The sequence below is a fragment of the Balaenoptera acutorostrata genome, chromosome 1 (assembly GCF_949987535.1).
Source record: "Balaenoptera acutorostrata chromosome 1, mBalAcu1.1, whole genome shotgun sequence".
Lineage (NCBI taxonomy): Eukaryota > Metazoa > Chordata > Mammalia > Artiodactyla > Balaenopteridae > Balaenoptera > Balaenoptera acutorostrata.
The window spans coordinates 166012260-166037990 of record NC_080064.1 but is presented as its reverse complement, the minus strand read 5'-3'; the positions used below and the strand labels follow the sequence as shown (position 1 = coordinate 166037990).

The 25731-nt window shown below is 37.1% G+C and overlaps 1 protein-coding gene across 12 annotated transcripts in view; it reads left to right on the top strand.

Moving 5' to 3' along the window:
• The window catches only part of ENAH (ENAH actin regulator), a 160684-nt gene that overhangs the window by 69401 nt on the left and 65552 nt on the right, over positions 1–25731 (top strand). For all 12 annotated transcript variants that reach the window (XM_057548423.1, XM_057548414.1, XM_057548434.1 and 9 more), the window contains exons 2-3: positions 11400–11565; positions 20093–20270. In XM_057548423.1, coding sequence (XP_057404406.1) covers positions 11400–11565; positions 20093–20270 — 344 coding nt within the window. The remainder of the gene's footprint in view (positions 1–11399; positions 11566–20092; positions 20271–25731) is intronic.

The window sequence follows — 25731 nt, the reverse complement described above, 5'->3', positions numbered from 1 at the left end:
GGCTCCAGACGCGCAGGCTCAGCAGCTGTGGCTCACGGGCCCAGCTGCTCCGTGGCATGTGGGATCTTCCCAGACCAGGGCTCGAACCCGTGTCTCCTGCATTAGCAGGCAGATTCTCAACCACTGCGCCACCAGGGAAGCCCCTGTACTATCTTTAAAAAAAGTCTGTGATAGTCTAGATATGTTTTCGTAATAGTATAAGGTATAATTTTCTCTAGTGAAGTCTTCAAAAGAATCCTGGTTTATTTCTACAAGAACATCAATTTCAGCAAATATACAAATTCCCTTCCCTTAGCTTCAACAAATATAACGTGAAGTATAATGCAGAAATGATAGAAAACTTCTGAGGAGTTAATTTTATTGAACTAATATAATTGGTAGTTAGGCAGACTCTAGCTCTCTTATTCAAGTAGAGTGATCGTAAGTCCAGACTCTGAAGCAGACGGGCTGCTTTGAATCCCATTTCTGTCACTTCCTGCAGTATGTTGTTTGGTCAAATTAATTCACTTCTCAATTTCCTATCTGTAGAATGGGAATATTAACAAGTATCTACCAAATAAAGTTGTTGAATAAATAAATGAATTAATAAAGGCAAAGCACATAGACCAGTGTGTAGATCTTCTTAAGTATTATATTCATATTAGTATTTGTTTTTATTATAGTATTATTATCATCACAACCCTGGCTCAGTAATTAATTATATATGTCACTTATTTGTCTCTGGGTTTTAGATCTTTATTAATGTAAGGAGATTTCTTTGTGACTACAGCTGGGGATATGTCAGTCTATACTAAATACTATAGATAGTCAAAAATTAATAGATTTTCCCTCATTGATTTTGTTAACGATTTTTGTGCTTGCAGTTAAGCAATACTTTGAAACATAGGCTCTGAAAATATTTATCTATGGATAGTTGTAGAGTATGGTCTCCTGAAACAGTTGGTTTTAATTTTTTTAAAATAGTGTTTGCTTTTTTTTTGTTAACTAGTCTTCTGTATCACAGGAAAAGCAGGAGGGCTTGATTTACCTGGGCTTCTCGGCAGCAGGCCAAGGCTCCTTCAGTACGTGCCCAGCCAGTTGCATGCAGAGGCAGCTTTCCATCCAAGATTTTCTGTCTTAGTAGTTTCTTAATTCTCTTTTTACTTCCTGCCCAATATGATTTCATTTTCTTTTCTCTCTACAAACCCTTATAAATTCCATCCTCGTTTTCTCCTCTCTCTTGTGGTTCTAAGAATATCAAAATAGTCGCATTTTCATTTTCTGTATTATTCCTCTCTCTCCAGGTATATTGTTGGCAGAGGCAGGTTCTTTTTGTTGGCCAAGTCACATTTAAAGAATTTTTCACGTTCTATACTTCTGCAAATAAGGGGTATTCATAATTAAAGTCAAATAGTACCATAAAGATTTTTTAAAAAGCTTACTCTTATTCCTAAACATGCATAGCTGCATGTAGGAAGTGCCTCCTTTCAGGTACTTTTTCTACATAGTATTTTACCTAATGATTTCTCCTTTTTTTTAAGAGACTTTTTCATCCTATGGGATAACCCAACAGATTTGCTGAAATGTTTTCTAAAACATGCTATCTTGCTTTAGATATATTGGTCATTTTCTGTGGTGACTGTGGATCTGTTAGATAACAGTTGTACTTTGCACATGAATATAGATATTATGGGATGAAGAGTTAAGTAGTGGCATTGATATTTTCACCTTTTTAAAAAACCTTTTAGAGGTAGACATAGAGAATGGACTTGGTAACATGGGGTGGGAGGGCGAAGCTGGGGCGAAGTGAGAGTAGCATCGACATACACACACTACCGAATGTAAAATAGTTGGCTGGTGGGAAGCAGCAGCATATAGCACAGGGAGATCAGCTCGGTGCTTTGCGGCGACCTAGAGGGGTGTGATAGGGAGAGTGGGAGGGAGGCTCAAGAGGGAGGGGATATGGGGACTTGTGTATGCATATGGCTGATTCGCTTTGTTGTACAACAGAAACTAACACAGTACTGTGAAGCAATTATACTCCAATAAAGAGCTATTAAAAAAATAAACAACCTTTTAGTATTTCTTAGAGAGATGAATGGTATACAACTATGTGGTCTTTAGTGGAAATTTTGCCTTTCTATGTTATTGGAGCTACTGCCTCACAGATGGTTTTCTTGCCTTGCAGAAAATAAGTTTGTTTGCTGCCTTGTTTGTATCTGCTGTTTGTCAGTGGCATTCACAGAGTTTTCCCGTATCCTTCAATCAGGGAGCCAGGACAGCAGCACCTGGCTGTTCTAGCAAGCAGCACCCGCTCCCCGCCATTCTTAGCAAGTTTTTTGGTTTATGGATGGGATATGAAAGGAGAAAAGCTAGTTAGTATTTCACAAATGTAGCGTATAGTAGAAGCTTTTCTATGTAATGTGATCTGTACGGGTGATGATGGTTGGTTAATTGATCTCAAGCTTGGTATCCTTAGAAATGACATGTACCTTAGAGCATTTTAGTCTACTTTATGTTCATTCTCTGACTTTTGTTTTTGGTAAAGCTTTTAGTGTTAGTCTGGTGATGAGAAGTCTACATTGTTTTTCTTTTCTGAAGCATGCCCATGTTTTATCTTCAGGGTTTCAGCTTTGGTTTCTTTAAAGTGGAGAGAGAACTTAAGATATATGCAAAGCATTCTCAGTATAGCAGTCTGCTAGACTTGTGTGATTCCCCCATCTTTTATGTATATCTTACAATTTTTTAGTGCCTCATCTTGATAGGAACTTAATTTTCATAGAATTTCTATATATTCACATTGTATCTCTTTATATAATATTTAAATTGCATAATTACAGTACAAGTACAATTGGAATGAATATATTTGGTCACAAACACAGCTGACTTCTTAATAAGTATACAGCCTAACTGGGAGCAGAAGAGTGCGGGGTGATGAGAATAGTTTTCTAGCTCAGAGCTGAGTGTTTTGAGTGCTAATGGTGTGTTTTATAGATGGAAAGGAGAAGGTCTGAGGTTGTCCATTTGGGCATTGGAAGTCAGAAAAGGGAGCTTTCACTGGCATGTTTTGGCACTCTTACTCAAAGCTTATGGATTTTTACTTTTTACAGTTAATATTGCTCACTACTTTCCAAGTCAGTACTTCAACAAATCTTTTTTTTTTTTTTTTAAAGATTTATTTATTGATTAATTGATTGATTGATTGATTGATTGCTATGTTGGGTCTTCGTTTCCGTGCGAGGGCTTTCTCTAGTTGCGGCAAGCGGGGGCCACTCTTCATCGCGGTGCGCGGGCCTCTCACTATCGCGGCCTCTCTCATTGCGGAGCACAGGCTCCAGACGCGCAGGCTCAGTAATTGTGGCTCACGGGCCCAGTTGCTCCGCGGCATGTGGGATCTTCCCAGACCAGGGCTCGAACCCGTGTCCCCTGCATTGGCAGGCAGATTCTCAACCACTGCGCCACCAGGGAAGCCCTTCAACAAATCTTAATTAGGAGAGATGAAAAGATACAATGCCGACCCTTCAGGGGTTTAATATGATGTTGTTGGAGACATGATATGCATAGTGTATTGTGAGACCCCAGAGAGTGAGTTCCTGTTATATATTGAGGGAGAGAGGAAAAGCTTTCAAGAGGATGTGACACTTGTGTCTAAATTCTGCAGAACTGTCAGTATTAGGCGAGGAGGAAGTGTGCAGGTAGGTTAGGTACAGGGCATGTGCAAAGGTGGAGATATATGGACAAATATGGCATAATTGTTATTGCTGTAGTGAATACTGACGTGCCCCCAGTGTGCAGCAGGGTGGTAGAATGGTGTCTTGTGCACATTTCATGCTACAAGTATTTGAAAGAAAGAAAGTATGAATGTTGAGAAAGACAGAGGCCAAATCACAGTAGACCCCTTGTGCCATGCTATGAAGCCAAAGTTTATCCTGAAATGAGTCTTTGGAGTGTCTTAAGCAGAACGGTGAGGTGATGAGATTTGATTTAGAAAAATTTCCCGCTGGAAGCACAGGGAAGAAGGAGTAAAATTGCAGTCAGGGGTACCAGTTAGGAGACTTGAAATAATCCAGATGAGAAACTAGGGACGGCCCAAATTAAAGCTTTTGAACATTGTGAGCAAAGGGAACTAATGAATTTAGAAGTTTTTAGGAAGTAGAATTGACAGGCCTTGGTGACAGAGTGCCTGGCAGGGTGAAGGGCAGGGAGGATGCTGGTGTGACCCCTAGGTTTGCAGGATGGCTAGAGTCCAGAGTGGTGAACTGAGAGAAAAAGCCTTCTATTTGTGACTCCTCTAGTGCTTAACACAATACAGGGCATGCTATTTATTGCTTACTTTCCTATTTGAAGAAAATACATGTTTATTATTCCCGATTTGAGTGCATAATTTTTTTTTTTAAATTATTTATTTATTTATGGCTGTGTTGGGTCTTCGTTTCCGTGCAAGGGCTTTCTCTAGTTGCGGCAAGCGGGGGCCACTCTTCATCGCGGTGCGCTGGCCTCTCACTGTCGCAGCCTCTCTTGTTGCGGAGCACAGGCTCCAGACGCGCAGGCTCAGTTAGTTGTGGCTCACGGGCCTAGTCGCTCCGCGGCATGTGGGATCTTCCCAGACCAGGGCTCGAACCCGTGTCTCCTGCATTGGCAGGCAGACTCTCAACCACTGCGCCACCAGGGAAGCCCCTGAGTGCATAATTTTTTATAACTCTAGGAGGCCATGGAATGCAGGTGTGAAAAATAATTGTGGAATTGAATTGAAATCTAAAATTATGTTTAAGCCTCTTTAATGCTTGAAATGTTATAAAAATTACAAGCTTGAGCAAAAAAAATTGACATCAGAGAATAAGATGGAAATACTGTCTTTAAAATTACCAACTTTTTTAAAAAAATTAATTTTATTTATTTATTTTTGGCTGCCTTGGGTCTTCTTCGTTGCTGCGTGCAGGCTTTCTCTAGTTGCGGCCAGCGGGGGCTACTCTTCGTTGCGGTGTGCGGGCTTCTTGTTGTGGTGGCTTCTCTTGTTGCTGAGCACAGGCTCTAGGCGCGCAGGCTTCAGTAGTTGTGGCTCGCGGGCTCTAGAGCGCAGGCTTAATAGTTGTGGCGCACGGGCTTAGTTGCTCCGCGGCATGTGGGATCTTCCTGGACCAGGGCTCGAACCCGTGTCCCCTGCATTGGCAGGCGGATTCTTAACCACTGCGCCACCAGGGAAGCCCTAAAATTCCCAACTTCTTTGTGTAATTTCTTTCTTAATATTTTATCTTCTGAATAACTGACATCTTGATTCACAGAGTGACTCAGTATCATAACAGACAAGATGCTAATTCTCTTTCTTAGGGTAAACTCTCTAAGTCGTCAGTAGTATAGCAGAGGTTATTGTATAGACCTTGATAACTTACTGCAGACTAGGCTCTGTCATTCGAAGATAAATGACATTCTCCTTTTCAAAGATGATGAATACATTTTTATATGTATGTAAAAATAAATTAATTGGGACCATGACTTCCAGTAGTGACATCCTTTGTAGCACGTCACATACTACTTTGGGAGTATCAGTAAAATGCTAGGTGACATAATTTTTCTCTTGCCTTTGGTTGTCCCCTCCTTCCCCTTCTCCTTCGTCTGACCTACTAGCAAATCCTGTCTCCTGTGCTTCTGACATATATATCCCATAGGCTTCCCTCTCCTTTATTTCTAGTCTGGTCCAAATCTTACCATACACACGTCTCACACTGGTCTTCATGCTTGCATTCTTGTTTTCCATGCCACCTTCCTGAATCCCTTCTCTTTATAGTAGCCAGAGTCATCTTTTAAAAGTGTAAGTCATGTTCTGCTTAAAGCCCTCTAGTGGCTTCCCAGTGCACTTGGAGTAAAATCCTAACTCCTTCCTGTGGCTCAGATATTACCTCCGCAGGGTCCTCCTGGTGGAAAAATTAATGAATACCATGGGGGGAGGGAGCAATTAATTCTGGCTTTGGGGACTCCAGAAAGACCTTAACAGAAGGAATGGTATTTGGTCCAGGTCTTGATGATCCAGTTCTTGAGTAGGATTTTGTTAAATGAAATTATGTACTGAACGAGAATTTAAACAATGCCTACTCTGTGCCTAAGCACTGAATATTCATGCTTTCTTTGACAAGTAATGGTTACTTTGAAAGGAAGTTGCTATTTTCAAAGACTTGGCTTTATTGCAATCTCAGTAAACAGCATAGACAAGAATAGCCAAGGGATCCTTACTCTGCTTAAATACCAGGAACCATTTCATTCACAGGTAACCTATAAAAATAAAATTGGGCCAGCATTTTCTACCATCATATATACCTGTTCAGGAAATTTGACTGTATTCAGAAATGAATTTTTACAAAGCCACAGAATTGGATTGTAGTGTCATGGTTTTTATACTTTTTAAAAAAATCAGCTGTCTTTAGCCTTCTAATGCCATATTTCATTTTTTAAAAAGCCAAAATTAACATCAGGAAAATGAGGTATAATCAATTACATATACCATTTGCATTTGGTCATAAAATGAAATTTTTGTTTATAACTAATTTACTGCCTGATCTTCACAAAAGTACAGCTCAGTAATTTACTAATTTAATCTTTTATATACTTCCTTTACTGACTCAGAATGTTGAAGGCTTTGACTAGGTATTCATTTTGAGCCTTGTTATAATTCAGATAGAATGATAATATAAAGATTATAAAATTTTTGTCTTTTTTGCTGTGCTTGTTTAGATCTTTATTTTCTTTAATTTTTTCCCCTTTTTGACTCTTCAATAGCTGTGGTTCTTAAATCTTGCCTTCCTTCCATGTTACTTTTCCCTGAAAAACTGCACGTATGTGAATTTCTGAAATTTCATCATTTCAGAAATTCACCCATTGACTTTCTCATCTAAAAATCCTCCTAGATAAAGTTGGAAATTCTTACCAGAAGAACCTCTAAGCTGACCTATCACTGCTCTAGTGCTTGTATATACACCAACGTACAGGCAGTTCTGTTGTGACTCAGGCCAGTCATATGGTCATACATATAAAGCAGGAAGGCTTATAAGTATTTCACTGGAGCAGGGAGAAATGGAAGAAAAAAAAAAAGTGGGCAATGTAGAGAACTGTATGGAAAGCTAATTATTATATTTATAGTATATTACATTGTATTTATTTTGAGATTTTTAAGTTCCAAAATATCTTCATTTTAGTAAGTTATGGTGGTCCCCTACCTTACCCTGAAATCTCCTACCTGGCAAGTAGGCCAAAATACTGTCAACCCTATTCTGTATTGATTCATCCAGTCGGTTTTTGAAGTTTATGGGTTTGTGAAATCCAAAACTGGGTACCACTAGCTTATTTTGTGCGTACCTGTAATTTGGAGTTGGTATATTGAGTGGGAGTTTTCTACTCAAATCAACAGTCTGTTCTCTTATTTTTTTGATACAAACTGGGTGTCCAACAATTCAACTGAATTCAAACACTAACTTTCTGGAATTAGTACAAGATGCCATAGGTTGAGGGCTCAGTCCCACAAGACTGCTCCCACTTTGGACCTGGCTGCTGTCAACTGAAAAAAAAAAAAGAGTACAACATGACAGTAGTGAGTTAAGTAGTGAGTAAGTTTTATCTGGGGCCAAATGGGAACTATAGCCTGGGAGACAGCTTCTCAGAAAGCTCTGGGGAACTGTTACGAAAAGATAAGGGGGAGGTCAGTATCTATGTGATTTTGGCGAAGGAGGATCAATCAAGCACACATTTTGGCAGAAGGTTGCTGCTAGTCACGAGGAGCAGATGTCTCTGTTAATGATTTTAGTGCTTTTATAGATGTGAGAAGATGCAGGAAATTGGGCTCATAAAGTCTTCTGAAAATACCTAACTATCTGAAGGCCTGTTCTGCCAGTTTTTCCTAGAGCACAGAGTGCCTCATTCCTGATCTCCGCCCCAAACTCCTTTCAGGGGTTGTTGAAGGTCAGCGACTCCAGTGGCTTAGTGGCTTCATTTTTGTAGAACCAGGTGGCAAGTAACAATTTTTAGTTGGCACTGCCAGTGGAGTACTTAGGTTACCCAAACTTAGGCCCGGCTGACTACAAATTCAGGGGTTCCCAAGACTCCCCTTCAGGCTTAATAATTTGTTAAAATGACTCCCAGAGCTCAGGAAAGTGTTTTACTTACCATTACTGGTTTATCATAAAGGATACAATTCAGAAACAGCCAGGCGGAAGAGATGTATAGGGCAAGGAATAGAGAGCTTCTAGGCCCTCTCTAGGCATGCCACCCAACCAGCACCTGGATGTGAGCTCAATTGGGTGTTTTTACGGAGATTTCGTCATGTAGGCATGATTGATTAAATCATTGGCCATTGTGAGTGAGACCAGTCTCCGGCCCTTCTCTCCTCCCCAGAGGTGGGGAAGGGGTGAGACTGAACATTTCTACCCTCTGATCTTGGCTTTGTATTTCTGGTACCCAGCCCCCATATGGAAGCCTAGAGTCATCTCATTAGCATACCAAAGACACTCTTACTGCTCAGGAGATGCCAAGGTTTTTAGGAGCTCTGTTCCAGGAACCTGACAAAGACCAAATATTTTTCGTTATACCATAGGATGTGTGTCTCTAGTTGGGGAGAGGTCCTCAGGTGTGTGGAAAGGAATGGAAAGACTTGGCTTGGTCGCTAAGAGCCCACTGGACAGTGCCATTCCTTCCTGGCTGGGCCTTGATTTGGCTTCTCTTGAGTGCTGGATGCCTTGTAGAAGTACAGGGTTGTTTGGGGCTTAGCTTGTATCTTCACAGCTTGCCGCCTAACCCGCGTGGCTCTGACTATACCTCCACTAACACTTCAGCTCTTACCCACATCTTATTTTTTTCTTCCCTTTAACCTTGGCTTCTCTTGGTGCTTCTTGGTTTTGTTTAGAGTTAGATTTGTATCCTTAACATCTCTGTTTGAAGATTTCTTTTCATCTTCATTAGAAAACTAATCAACCAGTTTTTGTATTTTTGGCCTTTCTTGGCTACTTTGATACGTTCATTTAGAGATGTCTTTGTTTCTGTGGTTATAGGGAAATTGAAGCGACCAGACATTTGCTTGCTGACTAAGTGGCTTATATATATCTTGAGTAATTAAGCATTAGTCAGAGCTATTCAGTTAACTCGGTGCTTCAGGAATTTGCAATGTCTCCGGCATCCCACTGTAGAGCAATGAGGAAGAAAAAGGTGGAGGAGAAAGTTGGGACATTTTATTTAACTCTCCTGGTTTTAGATTTCCTATGTATCTTTTGTAACTTTTTTTTTTTTTTTTTTTGAGGCATGGGATGACCTGATTTACAAAACAGGGGTTCAACTATTGCTTTAGCTTCTGTGATCCCAGTGGAACTTCTTGAAGAGACATTATTTCTTGAACCTTGGGGAAACATCGTGTATGTCCAAAAACATTAATTTTCGAACTGGAAAATACTGTTCTGTATTAATTTACAGATTTGTTTCTTGAGTTGTTATTTACAGTTAGTTAGTAAATTTGTTTCTTGGATTGTATGCTGTAAGAGGCACTTTGCCTTAGCTTGTTTCTTTCTATAGGGTTATGTAAATTTTGTCCCTTAACAAGTATTTTTGTTTTGAGCGATGAAGAGATTTCAACTGCTGTGCTGACAAAGGCTCTTTAATCAAGCTTTTAAAAATAATTCAAGCTTTAGTCATTGCCTCGTTTTTACTCCCAGAACTAATTTACTAAAAAAAATTCGGTGCAGCATAAAAATTTAGACAGTACCACTGGGTTTATTTCAGTGTTTGTGCTGCCCAGGTATTGTTACAAGTTTTTGTAAGATTTAGCTAATGGAAAATTACAAGCATGTATAACCCCACTGTTCTGGGTGGTTTTATTGCTTGGTGCTGTGACCTCTTTAGGTCTCCCTTGATCTTCTGTCATCAAGTCACACAACAGGTCCAGTGAAGCACATACATATACTGTTGAGAGATGGGCCAGAAGTGTGGGTAAGAAGGGAGGGCATGAAAGCGACTTTTTGTTTCCCAGGATGTTGGGGAAGAACCCACATGATTTACTGTTTAAAATCTTGAAGGCTAAAATTGGTGGAATGAGCAGTGCTTTCGTTAAAGATGGGGTTGGGTGAGCTACTTAGCGTCTCCATGAACAGCTGCTTAAGCGTCAAGATAAGTCTTCTATATGGAGATTGAGTCATTTTAATTCGGTTAATAGTCAGCATGGAGTTAATATACCTGTTCTGTAGTTCACTTTTGGTATTTCATTTAAAAAAAATAACATATGGTATAAAATAAAGTAAAATTCCAATCAGTCTTTTTTTAATATAAATTTATTTATTTATTTATTTTTGGCTGTGCTGGGTCTTCGTTTCTGTGCGAGGGCTTTCTCCAGTTGCGGCGAGCGGGGGCCACTCTTCATCGCGGTGCGCTGGCCTCTCACTGTCGCGGCCTCTCCCGTTGCGGAGCACAGGCTCCAGACGCGCAGGCTCAGTAGTTGTGGCTCACGGGCTTAGTTGCTCTGCGGCATGTGGGATCGTCCCAGACCAGGGCTCGAACCCGTGTCCCCTGCATTGGCAGGCAGATTCCCAACCACTGCACCACCAGGGAAGCCCCCAATCAGTCTTTTTTACCCAGTATTATTTTGGAATATATTTGAAAGATGAAACTATTGCTTAATATAGAATTAAGATCATCTCTACATTTTATTTATTCATGTATCTCAGTTTCACTTGGTAACAAATAGTTGAGATGAAGTTGAGATTTAAAGATTCTATCATGGAGTTGGTCTTCTTTTCTTCAATATTTATTTGTGAAGCTTAGAATTTAACATCTAGAAGAATCCTTAGAAATCATCTTATTTTACTTTTTCATTTTTAAGTGAAGAAATTTGAAACATAAGATGTTATCTTGCCTGAGTGGAGTCAGGGACTACTCAGTCACGGTGCTGTCCATTGATTGCTAGTGGCCACTCCATATCTCAAGGGACAGAAGAGCCTAGCAGAATTTGTTATATAGACCTGAAGCAAGGCTGATGATAAAAGTAATTTTGCCAGTAAAGAGAGGTAATCACAAACAGTTCACCAATGTTATAAACATATGTATACAGTTAAATAATGATTAATTTATATTTGTAGTTATATTCAGTTTAATGAATGTATTAGATCCTCAGCTTTAGAAGAAAATGTTTCTTATATCTAAGTGCTCTTTGTGGATCCTGATCTCTTTCTGGTCCCTCATTACAGTTCATTTTTTGGTCTGTCTTCCCCATCAGACTCCACCCATAAGAGCAGGAAGCCTCTGTCTTGTTCATTGTTGCTGTTTCTAGCACCCAGTAAAGCACTAATTGTTGACCAACTGCTCGGTTAGCTAACTCTGGTTTATATGGCTATGTGGGAAGCTTAGCATATTTTAAGTATCTTAAAAGTTTGCTTTTCTTCCCCCCCCCACCCTAGTGAACAGAGTATCTGTCAGGCAAGAGCTGCTGTGATGGTTTACGATGATGCCAATAAAAAGTGGGTGCCAGCTGGTGGTTCAACCGGGTTCAGCAGAGTTCATATATATCATCATACAGGCAACAACACATTCAGAGTGGTGGGCAGGAAGATTCAGGACCATCAGGTAAGGGTCTATTAAATTCTTAACGTTATCTAGTATTACATAAGGACTTGATACATTCAGTAAAATAAAGAAGTACTTTAAAATTATAGACAAAAGAGTCTCTATGGGAAAAAGGATATCGGTTTGCCTTCCCACCCTCTCCACCTTTTATAAAGCCTGAATTTAGATGAGGATTTAGAACTAATTGTTCAAGAATATAAATCTGAGTTTTTCAGTTACGAATATTCTTTAGATGCTTTGGCCTTCAAACTAGCTAGGTTTTGGAATCCAAAGTAAATTTAAGACAAACTAAAATGTGAAATACATTTAAGTAGCAGAGCGTGTTTAAGGAATTCATTTCCCACCAAAGGTATGGGGTATGGGATTATAGGAAAGAGTTCAAAATGTAAGTAGTTTCATAAAATATTGTTAAATTCATATACGATAGAAAAATTATAGGTATTAAGGTTGCCGGAATAGTTAGGCTTTTGTAATTCATGTCTGCCATGACAACTAAGCTTTTACTGATTCCCTGCTCTGGATTTCTTAGAAAGGTGACTGGATTATCTGATTACTTGAGTTCTTGGGCCTTAACAGATCAGGAGCAGTAGATAGAGGAAAATATAAATAGGGTCTTGCTAGCATTAAGTATATACCAGTAGCAGTGAGGGCTTTTATAAAGAACAGATTTACAAAATACTTTTTTTTGGCTCTGGTAAGATGGTAAAATCAACCAATGTTAAACATATGCAGGAAAAATGTAACACATTTCCATCTGAGTTCTTACTAAAGAAAGGTAGGTCCCTGCATTTCCACTAGGAGACCGGGTGGTGTAGTGTGGTGTGGCCAGATGCTGCAGCAGCCCTGTGTTTTGGGATGGAGATTATGAACTGGTAGTATCCAGGGACTTAGATTTTGTGACCTGTGAGAGGCTGGGCTTTGAAACCAGTATCTCTGCATAAAGCTGAGGCCTCTTCAAGGGGCTGCACACCATAAAAAGAGGACTTAGAAAAATCCTCCTAATCAGCACAGGTAGGCAAAGGAGTTTGTTTCTGTCTGAGCTGATTTAGGAGCTCCTCTGAAAAATGGGAACCTCCAACTTCACTTACACAACTCCAGTCAAGAAATTAACCAATACTGGTTGCAGGCCAGTGAAACTCTTAGGGCACCTGGCAAAAACAAATGCATTGCTCCCCTGGAGAGGAACTTCTAAAGACCTGAATCAGTTTGCCGAAAGGCAGGTCACTGAATTTAGCAAGTTTAACTATTAATACTAACTGTCCCAGCCTGCCCTCTGTCCTCTCAGGCCCCCTGCCCTGTTCTTCCTCCTCCCTAGCCTCCCTCCTTTTGCTTTCTGTGCCTGTTGCTCAGCCCTTCTCTGGTCTCCACAGTCTGTGTACCAAGAACCCTCTCTCCCTGGGGGGTATCCAGGTCATTCTGAGTACTTTCTCTTCCCTTTGTTTTTCCTGCAGCAAAGTGTCCCAGCAGTGAGTTAGGCCAGAGACAAAGTGAATACTTCCTAAGATGCTACTATAGAGAAAAACTGGAAACTGGACAACTAGAACTTTGTAGAAATTACCGAACATTTTAAACACAACATTCCAAACTAGTAGCTGTAAAATAAATTTTTGGTAAATTCAGTGAATTGGTCATTTGATAACACTGATGAACAAACCTAAAAGTATCTAAATATTGGCAAAAAATAAAATGAATATTTAAAAATAATTGGATCAAATCATTATTTGTAAACTTGAATATAATGTTATATGTCAGTTATACCTCAACTGAAAAAAAAATTAGAAATCTGTGTAAGTCAGGAAATTTCCATATGAAATACTGAAATTTTTATTCATAAGAGAAGTAAACTATCCTATGACTTCCAGTTTTGACAAATGGAGTGTTTCTTAAAATACTGGAAATTTAAAAACACACTCCTAAATAATTTGTGACACTAAGATGAAATCATTATGAAGATTAGAAAATGTTTAAAAATTTAAAAAAACCAACCTGGATCTGAGTGACAAGATATTACATATAGAAACCTGTGGCATGTCTAAGTTGTCCTTAGATGGACCACCCACCCCCCGTCCCCCCATTTATTCTGATATCTGCAAATCTGTTTCTGTTTTGTCATGTTTGTTCGTTTGTTTTGTTTTTTAGATGCCTCATGTAAGTGAAATCATAGCGTATTTGTCTTTCTTTGTCTGACTTATTCAGCATGATACCCTCTAGGTAGATGGACAAATCTTAATGGCATATAATAAGCAAACCCAAAAAAGCAGAAGGAAATACTAAAAATAAAAGAAAAAAATAACTAAATAATAAATAGAAATTATTAACACAAAAGCTGCTTCCCTGAATAAATTGACAGAATCAAACAAAAAAATTAAAAGCTATAAATAAACAATATTAGGGTTGGAAAGAGATATCACTGTAGTTATAGTAAGGAAATAAATTATAATATTATGAACAGCTTTACACTAATAAATGGGCCATTTTGTAGAAAAATATAATTTACCACACCTGGCAGAAAAGTATAGAAACATAATAGACCTCAGTCATAAAATGTATCAGTAGTTAATTATCTACCCCCAAAATTTAAAAAAAAAGGAGAACATCCAGAGCATTTATAAACAAAATCTAAAAACCTTCAAGCTATTACCTGTTTTATGCAAACGGTTCTAAAGAAGAGTGTTTTATGAGGCTGGTATAATTTTGATATCTGAGACATAGAAGAGCCATTTGAGAGAGGAAACTTAATAAGCATGTTTCACTTAAGAACACTGATATAGATATAAAAGTCCTCAGTAAGATATTAGCTGACCAAATGCAACAATGTATATGGGGGAAAAAAAGACCACCACTTGACCAAATAGGATTTATCTCTTTATCTCAGTAATGTAAGGGTAGTTTAACATTAGATAACGTATTAATTTGCTAGGAGAAAACCTATAAGAAACAAGAGTCTCAGGAAAAACATTGATAAAATTAAAATCCATACATAATGATTCTCAGCATGTTTGGCGTAAAAATGAGTTTTCTTAAGCTGATAAGGATGAATAATATAAACATACAGCAAACATCTTACAAGATGGTTCAATGTTGGAAGGATTTCCATTAAACTCAGGAATAAGTTTGAGGATTTCAACTTTAATCATCTTCATTTAGTATTGCAGAAGAGGTAACCTAGTAATATGAAGATGAAGAAATAGAAGCAGTAAGGATTGAAAAGGAAGAAACAGAGCTGACCTTATTAGCTGATGATATAATTGTCTACGTAAAAAATTCCCAAGAGTATCTGCAGATAAAATATTAGAACTAATAAGATTGTTCAGCAAGGTTGCTGGATATAACATCAGTATATAAAAATCAGTAGCATTTTTGTAGAACTAACGATAAACAAATTGAAAATATAATTTTATACAGATACTGCTTAAAGGAACAAAAATGATAAAGTACCTAAGAATAAATCTAATAAATAATTGGTTTCTTTTCATTCCAGAGTACCTTTTTTCATTTCTTAATGGTTATCAGTCTGTTCTATGTAGAAACATATTAGTATAATTTATTAAACAACATCTAAACTTTCTGTACTAAGAGCCATTTTAAAAAAATGACCCACCATTTATTTGTAAAATTGAGTATGTACAAATTGTATACATATATATGAAAAGCTACCATTTTTCTCCTTAATACTTGAGTGCTTTTTATGTTCTAGGCATTGTAGTTAGGTTTTATATAGATAATAATTCCTGACCTTGAAGAACAATGCAGTAAAGAATGAGATATTATGCATGTAAGGAAAACAGCACAGTTAGTTGTTTCATTTATGACAAATCATTGCACAGCGAGGGCATAAAAGAATGATCACTTTGTTGAGAAGATGGGAAAGAGGGTTGTGGATGACTTCATAGACAAGATAAGCTATTGAGCTACGTCAGAAGGAAGTATAGGTGTTTAACTGCACGGTTTAATCTGTTACGCTCAGGCTAAAAATGGATGGGTGTGCGTAGGATGGAAATCACTAATCTAGATGCAAGCTCATTGGGTTTGAAGTATTAGGATTATGAAGAAGTCCAAACCTGATAACATCCTTAGTGAACATCCAATAAACAGTTATTATTAAATGAAGGTATATGCATCCCCCTTGACTTTGAAAGCTTTTTGAGATTATACAGCTTTGTCAATCCTTGAAAGTTAGAATCGAATGAAATAATTTGTTCACATTTTAAAATTTCTATATTGGAAAAAGTGAACTCATGATTTAGATAATTCTCTTTTGATTCCAGTAATATTTTCCTCAACTTTTTCTAATATTCTGTCACGGAACAAGTTGAAAAAAGTGAACATAACTATCTTTTTTTGCCTGCCCTTTTAACCTATTTGCCAAGCAGGGATATATATAGATTTGCCTTAAAATTTGGTTTATAATTTTCTGGTAATGTTAAATTCTAGCTTTGGGTTTCTAGTAGCTAAGGATTTGTGACCTCCCCACCCCCCAGCCCGATATGTATAGAAATCATATGGTAGGAGGCGATCATATCTTCTTAATTGTAGTAAAAATAAGAAAATTTACCATTTTAACCATTTTTAGTGTACAGTTCAGTGACATTAAATACATTCATATTGTTGTGCTGCAACCATCACTGCTATTCATCTCCAGAACTTTTTCATCCTCCCAAACTGAAACTCTGAACCCTTTAAACAATAATTTTCCATTTCCCTCTACCCATAACCCCTGGCAACCTCCATTCTCCATTCTATTTTTATGAATTTTACTATTCTAGGCATTTCAAATAATTGGAATCATACAATATTTGACCTTTTATATCTGGCTTATTTCACTTAGCATAACATCTTTAAGTGGTCATATTTTAAAAATAGTTGTCAAATTTGGATATTGGTGGATGAGGTAATTTAATTTAGATACAGCCTCTCTCTGTGAACCAAAACAATTGGACAGAATATTTAAAAGAAAGAAGTCTATTTGGAGAGCTTACGTGGCAATGAAGAATTATGGGTCCATGACCTAAAAGCAGAAAGAACCAGAGAAGTGAGCCCAGCTTGGGACCTATGTTTACCTGGAAGCACATATCTGTTTTGAAAGAGGGGACTGAGTAGCTGAACAGAGCTTTTGGCAGATTCCTGGGACTAGTAGAACAAAAATTATAAGTTAGGGACTGCTAATGAGGGGAGGGTTGTCTTGGTAATCCCCCAGGCCATGATTTGGGACCCAGAAGCCCCATACCCAGGGGAAGAAGTTTGACTCATAAGTAGACTGGCCTTTATAGGAACTGATACTCAGCCTCTAATGACATTTTAATCACTTTTGGATTAAGGTAATTTGAGATTGTTAGTTTCCCTAGCTGCTTGTCGGAAACAAATGTAAATCTCCCCTGCAAAAATATAACATCATTGTAGGCCTCAAAATTTCCATATAGTTGTCCATAGACAATGTCTGGCATTCAGTCAAAATAACCAGAATGCGAGGAGACAAGAGGAACAGTAATAGAACAAACCCACTGGGAATCCAGTTAATGGGATTACCAGAAACTGACTTTAAAATAACTGTGCTTAATATATTCAAGGAAATGAAAGATAAGATTGAGAATTTCAGTAGAGAACTGGAAACTTTTTTGAAAAAAGAGCCAAATGGAAATGTTGGAATTGAAAAATAAAATAACTGCTATTAACAACTCAGTGATGGGTTTTACAACAAATTAGAAACCACTAAAAAAAATTAGTAAACTGGAATATAAGTCAGAAAGAAATATTCAGGCTGAAGCTGTGATGTTCTGAGAGAGAAAAATATGGACATATGAAAAAGCTTAAGAGACATAGGAAATACAGTAAAAAAAAGTATAAGATATACACATACGTTATTGGAGTCCCAGAGGAGAGGAGAGAATGGGGCAGGAGCAGTAATTGAAGACATAATAGTGAACAAGAATTTTCAGAAGTGATGAAAGGACATCAACTTAGAAATGCTGTAAATCTTAAATGGGATAAATACAAAGAAAACCACATATAAACCCATCATATTAAAATCACTGTAAACTAAGTTCAAGGTGAAACTCTTTAGAGCAGTCAGTGAAAAAAGGACAACTTTAGAGAAGCAACAATAAACTGTCAGCTGACTTCTCTGTAGAAACAACAAAAACTTAAGAGGCAGTAGATTGCAAAGAACTAAAAGAAAATGAGTGGCCACTTAAAGTTCCAAACCTAATACAAATAGTCTTCAAAAATCAAGGTGAAACAAAGATATTTTCTTACAAACCAAAGTGGAGATAATTCATCACCAGGAGATCTGCTTTGAATGAAATTCTAAACGGTGTTATTCAGTATCAGAAATGGTCCAAACAGAAGCTTGAAGAGGGCGGAAGGAATAAAAAGCAACAGAAAATGTAACTATTGGGTAAATCTTAAATGATCATCAACTGTATAAGACTACTAATAATGTTTTATGAGGTTTAAAATATCAATGGAATTAAAACACCTGCTAAAACTAGTGTAGGACTCCTAGGATGGGCATTGGAAGAAAGGGAATGTTATTGGAGATAAAGTATTGTAAGTCCTTGTATTGTTGAGGTAAAGATAAACATACTAGTTTTTATTTGTCTTTGATAAGTTTAAGGTACCTGTTGTAATCTCTAGGGCAGCCACTAAAACAACAGTGAAAACATGTATAACTAGCAAGCTAATAGAGGGGACAATAATAAACAACTCTAAAAGAAGGTATGATAGATTTAGACCCAAATTTATATATAATTTACATTAAATGTAAATGGACTGAACACTACAATTAAAAGCAGAGACTGGCAGATTGGATAAATAACACAAAATTGATAGTATAAAATTATAGCTGCACACAAAGGACTGAGAACAGCCAAAGCAATATTGAGGAACAACAAAGTAGGAGGACATACTCTAGTGGCTATCAAGACCTACTGTAAAGCTACAATAATTAAGATACTGATGTTGGCTCAGAGATAGGCATATTGGCTAGTAGAACAAAATAGAGCCGTTTAGTCACTTGATTTATGAAAAAGGTAAACCTGCAGCAAGTTAATAGGTAGTGCTGGATCAATTGGACAGCCATATTGAAACAAAAAGGAAACTTGAACCTTATATCATACCATAGGCATAAATCAATTCCAGTTGGATTGGAGATGTAAATATGAAAGTTAATACAATAAAGCTTCTATAAAATAATATGGGATAATATTTTCATGACTTGGGATTGAGAAACATTTCTTAAACAGGTTACAAAAAAGCATTAACTATAAAGAAAAAGATTGTGAATTTGGACTGAATAAAAGATAAGAACTCCTGTTCATCAAAAGACACCATTCAGAGAGTGAAAAGGCAAGTCACAAAATGGAAGAAGTATTTGTAACACATAACTGATGATCCCAACAGTGGGATCATCCAGAATATGTAAAGGACTCTTACAGATCAACAAAGAAAAAGATGGACAACTCAGTAAAAAAATGGGCAAGAGATTTAATTTAAGCAGGTATTCATAAAAGAAGATCTCTAGATAGCCATTAAAACATGAAAAGGTGCTAAATCTCAATATTAATCAGGGAAATGCTAACTAGAACCACAACGATGTAGTATTCATACCCAGCAGAATTGCTGAAGTAAAGACTGACTATACCAATTACAGTGTTGCACTGTATGTGCAGTTGTACAAGCTCTTGTATACTGCTGGGGGAGTGAAAATTGATAGGACCTATATGGAAAGCTACTTTGAGTTTTCTACTGAAGTTGAACATAGGTATGGCTTGTGACATTTCCACTGCTGGGTATGTGCCCAACAGAAATGTGTGCTCATTTGGTGGACATTTGGTAGGATGTTCATAACATTGTTATTTTTAATAACACCAAGCTGGAAATAATCCAGATGTTCATTAATGGGAAAATGGGTGAATAAACATGATTTGTACAATGGGATACCATAGAGCGATGAAAAAGAATAAACCACAAGTACATGCAACAAATAGATACCTCTCATAAATAATTTTGAGGGAAAGATGGCAGATAAATTACAATATGTATTGTGTAACTCCATTTATATAAAATCCCCAAACCTACAAAACTGATCTTTGATGTTAGAGGTATGACTAATACCTTTTGGGAGGCAGGAGGAGTTAAGGAGCAGGTTTCTGATGTTAACGTCCTATCTCTTGATTAGGGTTTTGGCTACATGGGAGCAATCACTGAGATACATGCTTATGTTTTACACACTTCCTGAATTTATAATACCTCAGTAAACATGTTCAAATATATTTAATGAGGGATATAGATTTTCTTTCGTTTTGCTGATTTACTCTTTTAAGGCCAGACCTTTGTAACTATCAGACAGCCTAACGTCCATCAGACTGTTACTTCTGCAGACTAATTTTACCCTAGATAATTGTTTTAACCATTTTTTGCCAAGGTGTGTCAGGAGCGGGTTTGAATGAATATGTCCAATCAGGATTTGTTGACGTTGTTGATTTTGCCAGTTATTAGCTTGACTATAAAAAGAATTACTGTCTTTTAGGTCGTGATAAATTGTGCCATTCCTAAAGGGTTGAAGTACAATCAAGCTACACAGACCTTCCACCAATGGCGGGATGCTAGACAGGTGTATGGTCTTAACTTTGGCAGCAAAGAAGATGCCAATGTCTTCGCAAGTGCCATGATGCATGCCTTAGAAGTGTTGAATTCACAGGAAACAGGTAGGGCGTCCTCTGGTTACTTGTTTTCTTTAACTGAAGTGTCATGTATATGTTAAACCAAATCTTTTCTGACCAACTTTTAAATCATGTATGTATTTGAAGTGATTCTTGAATTTCTCTTGTTTTCTACAAAAATGTGAACTTTTGGTTGTTGATGATAAACGTGTACTATAAAAGGATAATCTTATGAGACTGTTAGTAGTTAGTAATTTTTTAACCTCATTTGAAGTTATTTAGTTTGTTTATTCCGATCTAGAACCTCAACTTTCATTGCAAGGACATGAGACCCAGAGAATATGCAGTGGATTGAATATGCATATTTGTCCACATCTTATTTTTTGTGAAAAAACACATGTTTTCTCAAACATGTTTTTTAAGCCACTACTGAACTTCAAGTAGGACTGTCTACTTCCTAGTAGATAAAAATTCCATTCTGAAAGTTGTTTAAAGATTTTTTGGAGTGCCCTCAGGTGGTACAAGTCATGAATTGCATGTCCTCTGACACTGCATCGTGGTCAGAAAGATGTGTAGAAATAATTCACATTATTTTAAAAAAACACAGGATTTAAAACTGTGTATGTATCAGAGGTGAGCTTTTTTTTTATTTTGGCTTAAAAAAATAGGAAAAAATATACCAATTTGTGGTTCTCTCTTTCGGGAGATAGATTTTATAATCAGAAAATTAAGGTTATAATAAAACAAGACATATGATTACTCTTGCCTTTGTGTATTTAGTAGCAATCTTATTGATATAAGCATGCCATAAATAAAATTTATTTGTATATTTTAAGAGGAAGGAACTTATATAGTTACATTAAAATTTGGTATTTTGTTGAAGGTATAGAATTTCAGAACCTGTTATAGATACTTTAAATTTTATACCTTGCCCTATTCTAAAAAGGATTGAAACATCTAGCCCATGTGTTAGTCTATTTCACATATGAATTTCAGAGTAAGAAGACCCTTTGGAATCTTGCTAAAACTACATTGTGCCTATAGGTGGTTTATATTAGATTTTCTTTTGAGGAAATTAGTATCTCTATAAATAATTTGTACATAACTCTCATATCTTATCTATTTTGAGAAAATAAATCACCGGAACTTCTTTTGGTTTGTCAGTAAGTCCAGAAAATAGCATAGAAAAGTCTGCTCGTATGTACAGTCTTGTATGTAGATCATCTAAGTCACTGTACTTTTCTTTCAGGCATCAGTATTTTATCAGCATTCTCCTGTAGGTATAGAATTGCTTTTCTGTTGCCATAGTTTTACCATAAGGAAACAACTCTAATTGTGGTTCTTAATATCTTAATTAAATAGATCAACTACATAATAAATAATTAAAGGACCAAACTTTAGATCTAAGAGCATATGTATGACAATAACGTTTGGCTTCTCCATGTTTGGAACAATGTAACATTACTTTTATTTCTGAACCTTCAAAAGAGTATCCATGGATATTGGGAATTAAATGTTACTAATTTAAAGTGGTTAAAATTATTATTGTTCATCTTGTCATCAATTTTTTTTAACCAATTGGAAAAGATTGTTTTTATCAGTGTATATTCATATAATTTGTTTTCAAAATGCAAATGCTAACTAATGTTTTTTTCTTCTGATCTTGATCTTTTGAAATTAATGAGTCTTAATGTGGAGAGACTCAATTACATTCTCTATTATAAAGTAATTTCCACATTATAGAAAGTTTAGTAAATGGGAAGATCGCCCATCATCTCATTAGCTACACAAGCATTTTGGTAAGGCAGAAAAATTGAATAGATTCTTCTCAGATAATTTTGAAGCTTTATTCTCTTCTCTGTCACAGTCTCAACTTATCATGGGCTGAGGAAAGAGAGAGAATGGTGGAAGAAGTTGGTCCATCCTAGCCATCTCCTTGCATCATGGCCCCAGTCACTGGCAAAGGAACTTTTGGTTCTGTAGCTTTTTCATCAGAGAAGACAAAGAAAGCATATAAAATGGCTGATGTTCTTTATAATCTGATTTATTTAGAAAATGACTGTTTTTGTAAATTACTGTAGTTAAACACTGTCTCTGATTTTTGGTAGCATTAATTGGCTTGGCAGTGGAGGCATAGGAGGATTTAGATGATATGAATCAGAAGTGTCCTCGGGAAAGGATACAAACTTTTCTGTAGATCTCTGAAGTAGGATAGGTACGTACCCCACCCCAGAGTTATTTAGTGGGCCCCTCCTATCCACCTAAACAAACATACCCAGTAATATCACCTCTCATCTTGAACACCTTTTCCCCTTCCACAGCTGTTTGCTTTGGGTTCATAGCCAGTTCCTTGCTAAAACCATCTATTCTCTTCTTGCCAAAACCAAGTTGGGAAAGCTTAACTCTTGTATGTCCCTCCCTAAGCAAACACTGTACCCCATAAATCTCTGATCAGAAGCGAAAGAAACAAACTTATTCATAAAGGTAAAGTAACTACAGCTATTAGTCTTTTTTACTTAGTGTTTTGTCACTTTTTAAAACCAGTTTTCCATATTGAATGCTTCTGGCTTTTTTGTTTACTAGGTGTTAATGTATTATTCGTTGAATATTGGTTAGTCCTTCTTAGTGGTGGTCAGGCATTTTTAAGTTATGAACACCTTTGTTCAAACAAAATCTTTTTCAGATGCTCAGTTCATATACAGACCCCTCCCCACAAAACAAAAACAAAAACAAACCTCCAGAGCTTCTCTGATTAATGTGGGAGTTGGAAGCCCATAACCACTGGGGCACCCATGTACCCTAGAGCAGGATTTGGAAATTACTAACCCATCTTCTCTGCCAAAATAAAAAATCACACAATTCTCCCTTCCTCTTTCCCTTGCCCCCCACGTCTCTAAATCCTCAAGCAAAATTTTTAAATTAAGAAAAAACAGCTTTTTCTGTAGCTCGTCATACTGACCTTTAAAAGGTGCTCTGTGTACATGTTTAATATTTCCATTTCTTTTATGAAAAGGGTGGGTGGCAGGAATGTTTTCCTTTATTTTGTTTTTAACTTGATGTGCAAGTATCTAATATACTGGAAAGTACAGGAGGTGCTAAATACAGTGAGTTCTGTTTGGAATTTAAAAAACACAAGTCACATGTTCTAACATTTTTGAAGAAGAGCTGAATTAGTGCTTTCTTTTAATACCAAAAGCTGCAGTTTATCAGTTTCCTTTGTCTAATGGAAATGGGCTCAAATAAGTACATTCAAAATGCGTTATCCCGCCTGATATTTTTGATTTCTGTATTATTTATCAAGTACATTTATAGCAGTTTTGCAGATAATAGTTATGGATTATATAAAATGTAAAGTCAGTCCTTTTCATGATTGGTGGGTGTGAACTTGCACAATCTATTTCATTTTGAAAAAGATTCAAGTCATTTGAAAAGGAAATAATTTTTAAATTCCTTTTTTTTTAAAAGGAAAATCATATTAGTGTTCAGTAAGATTATTCTACTATTGTTCTACTGAACCGAGGTTAAGCATACCTTTATAAGAGGAAAACCTTAAAATATTTTACCATTAACTAAGACTGCTTTTGCTGGATTTTGTTTTATATCTATTGAAAGCAAGATATCCTCCTGTTGGAAATTTTCTTTAGACTTTGTAATTAAATATTTATAAAGACTGAGATTCCATTCATTTTTTTAACTGTTAACTGGGCCTGATAAACCTTTCACTGTGTGCATTTGTATGAGTTTTATCTTAGCATTTTTTAATCTTTTTGAGATATGTTTTGGAATTAAATGGATTTAAAATATCTCAAAAAGTTTCTAGAAATACTTTATATGTTCTATAGTGACAGTTATTTTTCATTCTTCCAGAATGCCAGTATTCATGGGAGCAATATTAAGGTTATATCACAGAAACCATCAAACAGGTTTTGAGCTTAGGTCCTGTGCTAGGCACTGGGAATAAAACTAACATGATAAGGCCTATCCCTTGCCTTCCAGGATTTCACAGCAAAATTAGAATTCGGTTTGTAAAATGTTGTGAATGAAGTATGCAGAAGAAAATTCTAGCTTAAAGGAAAGTTTTGAAGAGAAGGTGGTGCTTGAGCTATGTTTTAAAGAATGAGTAGGTGATAGAAGAACATTCTGGATTGGCTTGGAGGCATGAGAGCCTGGAGCAATTGGGAAACAAGCAGGTGATGTTGTGGCTTGGGCACGAGAGTTTCTGTTGGGGGAGGGAAGTCACAAGAGATAAGACAGGGAAGGGCCTTGTATTCTTGCTGAAGGGTGTGCAACTCATGATGTCGGTCTGCAGTACGGTCTTTGAAGGGTGCTGAATAAATGTTTGATGTGATCAGGTTTGTGCTTCAGGACAAAAGTGATGGACTGGTGAGCATGTGGTTGCAGGCATGGAGATGGGTTTTGGACGCCGCTGTGATAATATCAGTGAGAACGACGAGGCCTGAAATGACACAGTATAAAGAGGAAAGGAGCCGAGTGAAGAGGAGGTGACAAACTTTATTCAGTGCCTACCGTGCCTGTGAAGACATTGTTCTAGGCCTTCTACTTATGTCCTCATTTAGTCGTTAAAGCAGTTCTGAGGCAAGAATAATAATCTGTTTATCAGGCACCGGCTGTGTGGCAGGTCCTAATTGGGCACGTTTATTACTGATAAACTTTATAACAACACTGCAAAGTTGGTGGCATTATCCTTGCTTTAGAGATGATGGAGCTTTCAGAAGGTCACTGGCCTGGCCCAAGGGCCCACAGCTAGACAGTGGCTTAAGTGGCGTTTGTACCCAGATTTAATTTTAGCATTCAGCCTCTTTCCACTATATCTGTGAGACATAACGGACAGGTCAGGGAAGAGAGGGTGGTGTTCTAAGACAATTACCAGATGTGTCAGTTTGGGCAACTGGTGATGATGGATTCTAAAGGTGGTCTTGGATAATAGTTTTCACTTCTAGCTCTCCTTAATCAATAATCTTACTGGAGAAGTAACACTGAAACAGATAAAGCATTAGCTGTTCATCAGGATTAAATGAGTAACAGGTTTGGGGGTTGGGTGGGTGGGACAGTTTTCTTGTGGGTGCTGCCATGTACTGCTTCCTTCTCTAACTTACCTCTTCACACCCTTCCCCATTTATAAATTCAGTCTCCACAATAATGTGAGGTTAATCTGTCACCCCCAATTTCGAATTAGGAAGACTGATATGGAGAGGTGGGACTTCCCTGAGGTCACATATACCTAGAAAGGGAGGCACAACGGGGATTGGGTTTTCCGACCCCTGGGCCATTTCTTTTTATTGCATTTCTCTGCTTTTCAATTCAAGATCTTCAAAGCATATTTTAAAAGGCTTTTGAGGGAAGTCAGTTTCAGGTGAGAAAACAGGAAAGAGAAGAACTTTCATTTACTTTTTGTTTTATGGTTTTTAGTAAAATTTGTGGTCCTTCATTTTGATTTTGTGGAAAGAACTTAAAATTGGAGGTAAAAGACTCCAGGGTTGACTGT